The 10,923-nt window shown below is 37.5% G+C and overlaps 2 protein-coding genes across 2 annotated transcripts; one reads left to right on the top strand and one right to left on the bottom strand.

Moving 5' to 3' along the window:
* The first annotated feature begins 557 nt into the window (after positions 1 to 557).
* On the top strand, positions 558 to 5,765 carry LOC132599232 (B-box zinc finger protein 18-like). The gene is made up of 6 exons (XM_060312521.1): positions 558 to 1,252; positions 2,694 to 2,790; positions 2,894 to 3,009; positions 3,089 to 3,277; positions 3,359 to 3,453; positions 5,374 to 5,765. The coding sequence occupies exons 1-5, from the start codon at positions 1,160 to 1,162 to the stop codon at positions 3,446 to 3,448; spliced, it is 585 nt and encodes a 194-aa protein (XP_060168504.1). The 5' UTR covers positions 558 to 1,159; the 3' UTR covers positions 3,449 to 3,453; positions 5,374 to 5,765.
* Positions 5,766 to 7,414: 1,649 nt separating this feature from the next.
* Positions 7,415 to 10,835, bottom strand: LOC132599231 (fructose-bisphosphate aldolase 1, chloroplastic). The gene is made up of 5 exons (XM_060312520.1): positions 10,579 to 10,835; positions 9,613 to 9,882; positions 9,109 to 9,218; positions 8,429 to 8,789; positions 7,415 to 7,885 (listed from the first exon to the last, which is right to left on the bottom strand). The coding sequence occupies exons 1-5, from the start codon at positions 10,753 to 10,755 to the stop codon at positions 7,607 to 7,609; spliced, it is 1,197 nt and encodes a 398-aa protein (XP_060168503.1). The 5' UTR covers positions 10,756 to 10,835; the 3' UTR covers positions 7,415 to 7,606.
* Between the last annotated feature and the right edge of the window lie 88 nt (positions 10,836 to 10,923).

The following is a 10,923-nucleotide window of genomic DNA, read 5'->3' as shown; positions in this document are numbered from 1 at the left end:
TTCAAGATTGTCAATTAAAAGACACTTTAATGTCTCTAACATATTGTCTAAAGATGACATTGCACTTCTTTAAATGGTCGAGTGACCTTTCTAATCCCCACCAAGAAAACAAAAGGCTGTTATCTCTCTCTACTTGCTAGCACTTCAATTCGATTACACAGTAGTAATAAATTAAGCAAAAGAAACAAAAAATGACACTCAAGAGAGAACCACTAAACTAGGCTGGCTCAATTGTTGCAGGCAAACTGCATATGGTTTGAAAACATAATCCCACACATATATATAGAGAGAGTTATGTTAATCAAATCCAACCCAACCAACATTAATTTTTTATAACGATTGTGTCTGAACCAACTTCCACAGTTCAACTATTTCATTAGAATGCCGCTATCTAAACTGTTTTTCTATGTCGTCATACCTATAACATGCTAATTGAGTACATTTTCTATAAATATTTTGTCCAGACCAACTTTCACACCTCAACTATCTCATCAAATCGTCAATTATTTTATCAAATAATTGTTACCTTCAATTAACACAGGTACCAGATAATGTTCGTAAGAAGAATCACCTAAAGTGTTCCTTGTCTATGTCATCAAAACCATGTAACATGCTAAATGGATGCAGCAGAACCAACATGAAAACATCATCTGCGTGCAAAAGCAACAGCAACCAAACGATTTAACATGCTAATTTGGCAACAGAACTGACAACATAGAAGGGCAAATTAGACAAGAAAATGACTTAACATAACATTAGAGCTGCTGGAAGACTCAAAAAAAAAAAAAAAGTCACATTTTGGTTGTGTCTCTCTGTTGATCTATTCGTCTTCCACGCCTTCCTTTTTTCCCTTCCTTTTTTGGTTCCTTCCTTTCTCCTCTCTTTCCTCCACATTCTTCCTCTTTTCTTAACACAGCTCAACCACCACTTATTTTTCTTCTTAGTCTTACTTTTCTTGTCAAAACCCAAGATTCTCTTTTTGTCTCCTCATTTCACTCTTCCACCTATCTTTGATAAAAAACTTAACTTTATGTGCTACAAGCACAGTTGGATTTGACTTTGTTCATAATTCATTCTGGGTGTGTGAATCCATGGGATAAAGTGGATTCTTGGAAAAAGAGTAAAGGAACTTGAAGAGTGAAAATATATACAAACGAATATGAGAACCCTTTGTGATGTTTGTGAAAGTGCTGCCGCTATACTTTTTTGTGCTGCTGACGAGGCTGCTCTTTGCCGTTCTTGCGACGAAAAGGTATTTATCCAATTCCCATTTTTCAGTAATAATCGATTTTTTTGGCTTTTATATTAAATTGTATAAATCATGGGTATCGAATTCTTGCCTTATGCATCGCATGTTCCTGCTATTTTTCGGTTTATGTTTTAAGATTGTCCTTTTGTTGTACTATAATATCTTGAATTGGTTGATTCATTATTGATCCATATTCTAACTCAAGGTTTCTACTTTATGAAATGATACACACTATCTAAGTACAGAGATAAAATTATCTTCTTTGAGGTTCATTCTGTTAGTTGTCCAGGGATCTAGGATTTTAAGATCCTCAAGGTGTGGTGCATAGTGCATGCGTTTGGCCTAAGTTTTCTTTCCTTTGTACTTACTACTTCTACTATGCCTGCTCTTCTAGAGTATATAATTCAGTGCAATCCCTTTCTGTACTGCATCTTCTTGAATTCCACATCCACCCCTTGATCAATCTGAATGGACTAGAGGCCTTTTTTCCTTGTTTGATAACGGTGGTGTCCGGCCCATCTCCTCACCTTGATTATTCCACCAAGTATCTGCTATCTTCCACCAACTTAGGTGTCATGTCTCAGCCCTCAAGGCTTAAGCAAGTGGGAAGAAATCACCTAAGGGTTTTGTCTCTAGTGTGATCTGATCCTTGTTTTCTGTCATGACCCAAGTCCATGGCACATATTGTCCGCTTTGGCCCTACAAACCTCACAGATTTGTCCCTAGGGCCACACCATCATCGAGGCCAAAAACGCGCGTACCATTTAAACTCTTGTTATGTCATGTGCATCTTTTTTCAGAAGCTTGCCAGCCTAGAAGTCTATCACTCGCCAACTGTCCTTCGACTCAACACGTATTGTACGCTTTGGCACAACATACCTGATGGATTTGTCCCTTGGGTTATGCCATTATCGAGCTCAAAAGCGCACATACCATGTAAACTTGTTTTTTGTCTTATAAAGCTCTTTACTTTCTTCTTCTATTCCGATGTGGGATTCGTTTGAAGTGTCATGTGCACCCCTTATTCGGAAGCTTGCCAGTCCTCCTCTTTTGACTCGCCCTCGTCGACCCGTCTTCTGTTATGGGTGTCACAGTCTCCCATGTCTTTAATCGACTGTCATTGACCACTAGGCTACACCATTGAGTGCTAATGGACTATAAGTCTTTCTTTGGAAGGATTCTCTTCATAACACTCTTCTCTAGTTAGGGGTGTATTTTCCAATGTATATTTGGAAAATTCTTCATATCAGCACTTTGCTCATTCACACATCGTCTCACCTATATTTTCTGCCCTGTCTGATTCTTGGGTGCCTAGATGCTTCTAGTGTTCGGAAACACAAAAATAAAATACAAGTTGTAGGATGTTTTGTGATCTTAATAAAGGTAAAATAAGCATTTTTTTTATTTACTGAAAGAAAGTCACGGTCCTTGTTTGTCTGATAAGGTCCATATGTGCAACAAGCTTGCAAGTCGACATGTAAGAGTTGGGCTTGCAGACCCCAGTAAAATCCAGCGTTGCGACATATGTGAAAATGCACCTGGTATGTAGCTTCATTTCTTTCTCTTTCCTTAGCCTGTTTTTGCTGGCCAAGATGGCGAAATTATATCAAGTTTTTGCTTCTTTTGCTGGATACTTGTATGTAGCTTTCTTTTATTGTGAGATCGATGGAAGTTCCCTTTGTTTGCAATGTGATATGATTGTCCATGTTGGAGGTAAAAGAACCCATGAAAGATATCTCCTTATAAGGCAGAGAATTGAGGTTTGTAAATTCATGCCAATATTTTTGTAGTTTTAAGGGCAGAGTCTGTATTGATTCTTTCTTTTATGCCCTTCCTTAGTTTCCGGGGGATAAGTTGGGTCCTTCAAATGAGTTAGGATTGCCATCTACCAAACAAGGTGATGTAAGGAGGGAAACATCTAAGGCAGCAGTAGAAAATAATGTAAATAATAACGTGAAAATGGAGAATGAGTTGATTGACCTTAATTCTAGACCTCAAAGGATGCATGGTCAAACGTCAAATAATCAGGTAATCTCCTCAAATTGAAAGTACTATTTCACTCACTTTTGTTCTGCTATCGGTCCCAAGTAAGTATAAAATTTAATGTAGGAACAAGGAATGGACATGAATAGTGGCAGCAATCACGAGTCAGTCGGCGTGGTTCCTGATGGACCCTTCAAAAGAGAGCCAGAGAAGTGATCAAGGTATATGCTCTACTCAATGGATTTGAGTTTGGATTGTTTTTCTTCTCTCGACTTCGTTATACTATGAATTTTACCATTATGAATTACAGTGTGCACATACATAAGCAATATGCTATTCAGTCACACATTTGTATGGGTTGCTATCTTTTTTCCATTAGGGTGTGTTTGGTATGTCGGAAAATGTTTTCTGTGGGAAATGTTTTCTTGGAAAACAAGTGGGTTTCTTACTTATTTCTAGTGTCTGGTAAGTAAGCAAAAACTTTTTATCCCAAGAGCATTTATAAGGAGACAATGAACTTGGAGTGTCACTTATGGAACTTGTTTTCCCTACTTCCATTAGAGAAGTCATTTTCCTCATTTTTAAGGAACTTATTTTCCCAGAGAAAATGCTTTCCAAAACAATTTGACTAACCAAACATGGAAATATTGGAAAACATTTTCCAGCCATACCAAACACACCAAGAGTTGATGAATATAAGCTATGAAAAAATAATTCTTTCTGCAAAAGGATCTGTGATGTACTTGATTTTGTAGAATTGCTGAATCAGTACTTTATCTAAGATATGGATAAATAAGATATAGAAATTCTTTCTATGCATGCATGAAAGTGTGCCGGCACATGGAATTGCAAGTTTCTCTCTTTCATTGGCGCCATCTTACAGTTTGGCTTTAACAGTGTTTCTTATACTTTAGTAATCAAAAACCATACCATCAGAACAATTTTGTCTGAATTTGACCCATACCCTACCCAAAGCTAATGACCCTTGGTTTCTAGGTGGGTAGGTCTCTCTGGGGTGGGTTTCATAGACTTTCCTGTCACCCCTCTTTCTCTCCTCCTTTCTGTGATAACAACTACTAGGAAAAGCAGGCTTCATTATCATAGGCGAAGGGACTGCAATTCTTCTATCGTTGTGAATTTCCATTTCCGTCATTTCATAAATATCACATATATGTGATATCGATGAAAACGAATAGGCACTTTATCTTAATAAGTTTCTATTAAGAAAGATCAGAGTATCTTTCCCCTATAACGAGGACAGGTAGAGGATACAAATTTATCACATAAGAAATTTGCTCCCTCAGTTTCATTTTATGTGTTGTAGTTTGATTGGGCATGGAGTGTAGGAAAGAAATCCTTTTGGAACTTGTGGTCTTAAACATGCCATGAAATTTCTGTAGCTATAAAAGCATGCCACTAAGGGTAAAATGGGAAGTTTAAAGTTAAATTGTTTCTATTAAAAAAAAGTGTCATTGTTTTTCTGCCCTTTATTATTTTAATGTTAATGATGCAAATAAATGTAGTATAGCTACTGAGCCCATTAGTGAAAAACTGAAACTTAGGGCGAGAATTTGAATATAAAGGACTGCTCTCCCTCAAGTGGATCTTTGAAGGGCAGGGCCTTTGCTCAGACCATCTCATTTGCAGTCTGCTTAGGCGGTTAACCGTTATATTATAATATTAATGATCATCTTGTCCTTTGCTTCGTTCGTAACCCTTCTTTTGTTCCTCTAGTGGATTCTGGTCTTTCACCCTGTTGCCTGTAATAGATTTGCAACCTAGTAGCTTTCAAAAGCCTTAAGATACTGAACTGGGTGCTAACATTTCATCTTTAATGGGTGTTGAATCTCTACTTCCAGTTGTAACATTTCAGTAAGATATCTAGCTTGGTAATAGGATTGTTGGATTTTCAATTGTACAATGTTTCTGGTTAGTTTTGCAGCCCTCCGGTTGACAATCTGCGTTGTGTTTGTTTGTTTGACTGTGTGTAAAAGTTATAGCAAAGTGGACATATTGTAGATGTTTAATTTTGAACTCGTGGAATTGTACTTGGCAAATACTGCTCAGTTTTATAAGGCTTGTAATGTAAGCATGAACTTTCTATCTCTCAGATGCTTATTATTTCCATTTTTGAAGTGCAGATGTGAGATTTCTGCTGCCCTTCCAAATTTCAAACTTGAATTATGAATTGGAGTTGCTGGCCCTAGTTGAGTTACATGCAATGTACTTGGAGCTTTAAGCAAAGCTTTTCAACTAGTCAGGCCGAAGTTGAGTTATCTCTGGAGTGAAGAGCACTCTGAAGTTCATTATTCGACCACTTCATGCATATACTTCGAGAAGAGGATCAGAAAAAGAATTCTGCCATCTCGCTTTGGAGAGAGGATAAGGCTGCAGTCTACCACATTTGCCTCTGTAATTTCCTGTAATGAGTAATGAGAAACAATCTTTACAGGTTCAAGATGTAATTTCCTGTAAACAGTGACATTCATTTTATTGTAGTTTTTTAGTAATGAAGTTTCCAACCATTTGTGCATCTGGTTTGAATTTGTCTCTTGAGCAATTCTGTTGTTAAACTTTATGATTATTCGAGGTTGACACAAAACTATTGGGGAGTAAATCCCCAGTACCAAACATGTTGTGTCCAATTCGATTTAACCAGGCAGAAGAGTGCTCTGGAATTTATTACTGGCATTTCCAGGATTGGATTTAGCATTTTCGCATAGGCATGTAGCAGACTAGCACCCAAGGGTGTGATCTAATGGTCAATGAAGTAGGTTAAGAATCATAAACTATCATGTTCAAATACCATCTGAGGCAAAAATCACTAAGTGATTTCTTTCCATTTGTCCAATCCTTGGTGGACAGAGTTATCTGGCACATGTGCTGGTGGGAGATAGAAGGTATCCCGTGGAAGTTATAGTTGAATTATTCTTTCGCTGCAAAAAATATATTTATGACTCAATGAGATTAACTCTAGGTGATCCTGTGGATCCCTTAACTAGGGGTCTCAATTTCGAGCCCTCTAAATGGAAACACTCATAATATGGAGTGGTTCCTTTTGTAATAAGCGCACCACATCGGGCCAGTGGGATCGGGATACCGATTATGCTCCTTTCAGACTTCTTGATCTTTGAGGTAATTGAGTGAAGGGAGTCAAATTACAGGTCTCGTTTTAGAGATGATCCATAATGATCAATCCTATTAAATGAATGAAGATCACCAAAGTAGTTTTGTACGAGGGATCTTAATTCCTAACTTGATAGTCTCTAAAAACTTGTACATTAAAGTTATTATTAGTTCAGATATGGTTCCTTTTATAGAAACAATTGAAGATTTATTGGGAGAAAATACAGAGAACTTTCCGTATTTTTTTATTTTTATTTTGTATAATATTAAAGATTAGCTTAAATGGAGTAACATAGACAATGATGATTCATATAACCGCTACCAACTTGCTTGGGATTAAGGCGTAGTAGTTGTTGTCGTAATTAAATATATCTCAGCGCACACAAGTAAATTTCTTTTTTGGGTTAACATGTAATGAAATTTTGTTTATTCGGTAATCGGTATGCATAATGAAACAAGAAGCTAGTTCAAGCTTGAACATTGCACAAGACATTTTGCTGGTTTATAATTCATTAAGCAACACTAATTAGTCTCAATCAGCAAGAAAGGGCTATAGACATTGCTGTATAGAAACGGACTCACTGATTGTAGTGGAAATGTTGAGAAACAAGACCACTAACAATTTACTGTTAAAATACACCATTGAGATAACTAGTCCTTTGGAAGTTAATTTTGAGCACTGCTATAGAGAAGGAAACCAGGTTGCTGATTTCCTGGCAAAGCATGCTACAACTCTGGATGATCCAATGCTTATACATTATGTCCAGCAAATGCCAAGAGGGGCCACTGGTTCGTATATCTTGGATAAGAGACAAATGCCTAGCATGAGGATAAGATACGACAAAGCTAATTTTGTTGTGAGCTAATTTGTCTAAAGCATAGTATATAGTAGAGAATGTAGAGCTAACTTAGGTTAACATTCTCTTTTTTGGGTGATTGCTATGCAGTCAGTGATGTATACTGGGTAAGGTCTAGTCCCCCCCTTCTTTTGTGTCTTCATGAATAATATACATCACCAGGACATCAAATCCTGGAAATTTAAATTAAAAAAAAAAAAAAAAAAAACAAGAAAGTTTATTGAAGTTGTTAAAAGGTTACAGGTGATTAAAAAACAAAAATACTCCTCTCTATGGCTTTACTAATTGCATAACTCATAGTATGAGATAAATTCATCATTTGTCTGCTTTACTATAACCATTCAGCTCATAATCTTTTTTTCTCTTCTTCAAGACTTCAATTGACACTAACTTAGTAGACATAACCCTTTACAAACATTCCTTGTTTAGCTTCATCTGATTCACCCTCACCGGTGTACTTTCCGAGCTGAGCAAGCGAGTTGGCTTTGGCCCTGGTAAGTAAAGCATCCTGAGCAGCCTTCACATTCTCAGTTTGTCCTCCCCATGTCTTCAAGCAAGTGTTCTGAAGAGCCCTCGCGTAAGAGAACGACACGTGCCACGGGTTTGGAGCTTGGTTCATGGCATTCAAGTTCAAGGTAGCCTCAACTTCTGATTGCCCACCAGACAAGAACTGTTTCACAAGCCAACAATATTGAATCAATTAGTACAAGTTATGTAATTTCTTTACCTTGTACAGAAGTCTATGTTAGTCCCTTTTGATTGTTTATTCACTTATTCATTTAGCACTAGCAATGGATTAACAATTCATATTCTATATGTAGGAAAAGTAAAGTACAGTCAAACCTCTTTGTTCCATTGTTTTTTGACTGCTATAGTGAAATGCTGTTATAGAGACATATAATATAACATAACATGAAAGATCGGTTCCACAGAAAACATGATTCGTATAGCGAAATGTTGTTATAGAGAATGGCTGTTTTAGAGACATCTGACTGTATAAACTTCCTATTTACCCTTAATGGCGTGCTATTATAGCCTGTTATGGAATGTTCAAGACCTAGTTTTAGGGGTACTCTTGATATGTGCCGAAGTCTTTTTTTCTTAAACACTATGCTCAATCAAACGCCGTCATATAAAATGAAACGGAGAGAGTAATAGTTACTCAAATTTATTAAAAACTAGCTAAATTCATAGAAATGAGGAGGAGACTTGCCATGATTCCAGGGACGGCAGGGGGAATCCTCCTCTGGAGAAGACGGAGAGTATAGTCCGCGACCTGCTGAGGAGTGGCTCTGTCTTTGCATTCAGCACCAGGAGTGACCATGCTGGGTTTCAAGAGGATACCCTCAAACATGACATTGTTCTCAGCCAAGTAGAAGAAGACTTCAGCCCAGACCTTCTGTGCTACCTCAAAAGTCCTGTCAATTCCGTGTTCACCATCCAACAAGATCTCTGGCTCCACAATTGGGACCAAACCACTGTCCTGAGAAATGGCAGCGTAGCGAGCCAAGCCCCATGCTGCTTCTTTCACAGCCAATGCAGATGGTCCGTTGGGAATACTCACCACGGTACGCCTGCAAGGTACCATGATTATAGCATATGGTACAATCCCATGTAAGACGGGGTTGGCTATATGAATTTATGAATCCTCACTGACTGGCGCTCTATTTAAATTCATCTCAGACCAATATTGTGCAAAATAAGGATAAACTAGCGTATAAACTTCTATCATGACTAAAAGACACTTTGAAAGAGATAGGACCTGAAGTGAAGGTAACATAGCACTAGTAAAACATATTCCCAACTAATTGGTATTTGCCCATATAGATTTTATCTTCTTCCGTTGTGCGTCTTATGGGAAAATAACAAAGTTAATTAGGACTTGAAATGTACCATTTGGCGAAACGTGCTCCCTGTTGGTAGTATGCAGCAGTGCGGGAGGCAAGGCCGTCAAGACCTTGACACCATGACTCATCATTTGAACCAGCAAGGGGAACCAAACCCTGTTAACAGATAAAAATGATTAGGAGATTGATAGAAAATAGAAATCTCATTTCAGTCCAATGCATTAAACTTGAGATCCTCTCATTTAACACTCTATACATAGCAGAAACCAACCTACTCAAGCCTAACAAGGTCTTGTTAACCATCATAACCCGGCCATTCCCCTTTATTGTTACTGCAACTACAATTCCACCTCAATCCAAGTAAATTAGGGTCGGCTATATAAATCCTCACTGGCCATGTCGTTTCATTTAAGCTAAGCTCAGACCATTATTATACAAAACAAAAATTAAAGTTACTAAAAGCTCACTATATTTTTTACTGGCATTGTTAACTCTTTATTGTTCCTTTTTTTATTTTTCTTTTTCAAGTTGTGGATGTAGGTTAATATACCTTGTCAACTTTGATACCAGGAACAATGTTTTGTTCAACAAGAACATCAACTATTTTGCGGCCATCTACGGTAGACTGGTAGAGGGTCTCCTCGAAAAGAATAGCTCCAGAGATGTACTCTCCAAGTCCTGGAGCTGTCACCAGCAAGGTACGGTAAGCTTGGCGGTTTGCCTCAGTGTTTTCCAAACCAATGGAAGCCAAACGCTTTCCACAAGTGGCATTGGACTCATCCATAGCCAAAATTCCACGTCCTGGCGATGCAACGGTTTTCTACACATAACAAACACTTCATTGTTAAAGCCTTAGTCCATTTAAGAATTGCTACTTTAAATTCAAATGAGAATCCAACATTAAACTTAACGGGTTCAAGATTGATCTTTATACTACTACTTTTCAAGGTTTTCACATACACATTGCAAATGATGGGTCAACTTAACTACTAGTAACAAAAGTTTACACTATCGAACACAAACTCAAAGCTAAGAGTTTAAGTTATATACAGTGACAGTGTAAATGTAAAGAATTTGAATACTATCAAAGGAGTAAAACAATTACTATTTGGGAACTATTTCAAGCAAACACACGGTCCCCCCTTTTTCTCGACATAATAAATAATTGATGTACTTGAGATGCATTTCCTCTAACTCTCCATGAAACTTTAATTTAGCCAGTTCATGCTTACTATAATTAGTTATTCCGGTTTCTATTAGCAGCTTTAACTATAGCTCTCAACTCAATACGTCGGTCTGACCAAGATACTGAATATTTAAAATAAACAATTCATTAAAAAATATCTTTCAATTTAACGATTATAACATATTACTATTAGTCTATTTTGCAGGTTAACAAATCAGGCTTGATATGGAGAACTATGTGTCGTTTTAATGTCAACTGAAATTATAGCGTAAAAATTTCTTATACTGACGGTGCACAAAACATAATTAAACTCACTAAGCTAAAACTTACAGCGGTTTTAACGAGCTCATCGGCATAGGAAGAAGCAGCGCGGACAGAAAGAGAAGTAGCATTGGTGGGGTGGCAACGGACCACTGAGACAGAAGGTTGACGAAGGCTTTGCCCCTTTACAAATTCAGATTTGTCAAGAACTGTTGGGGATGACTTCAGTAGAGATGCTGAGGCCATTTTTTCCTCTCTACAACAAGTTTAGTTTCCTTATCTCACTGCACACTCTTTGCCCCACAAATTTCTTAAGCAAAGTGCCAAAATTTATAACTGTGCTAAAGTGTCACTGAAGATGTATCATTTGAGGTTGTTATGCTCCAACCAATGTCAGCTCGCCATGTAATTTTT

Source organism: Lycium barbarum, chromosome 6, assembly GCF_019175385.1.
Source record: "Lycium barbarum isolate Lr01 chromosome 6, ASM1917538v2, whole genome shotgun sequence".
Lineage (NCBI taxonomy): Eukaryota > Viridiplantae > Streptophyta > Magnoliopsida > Solanales > Solanaceae > Lycium > Lycium barbarum.
Note: the sequence above shows the minus strand (reverse complement) of the source record. Positions and strands in the feature narration are given on the sequence as shown.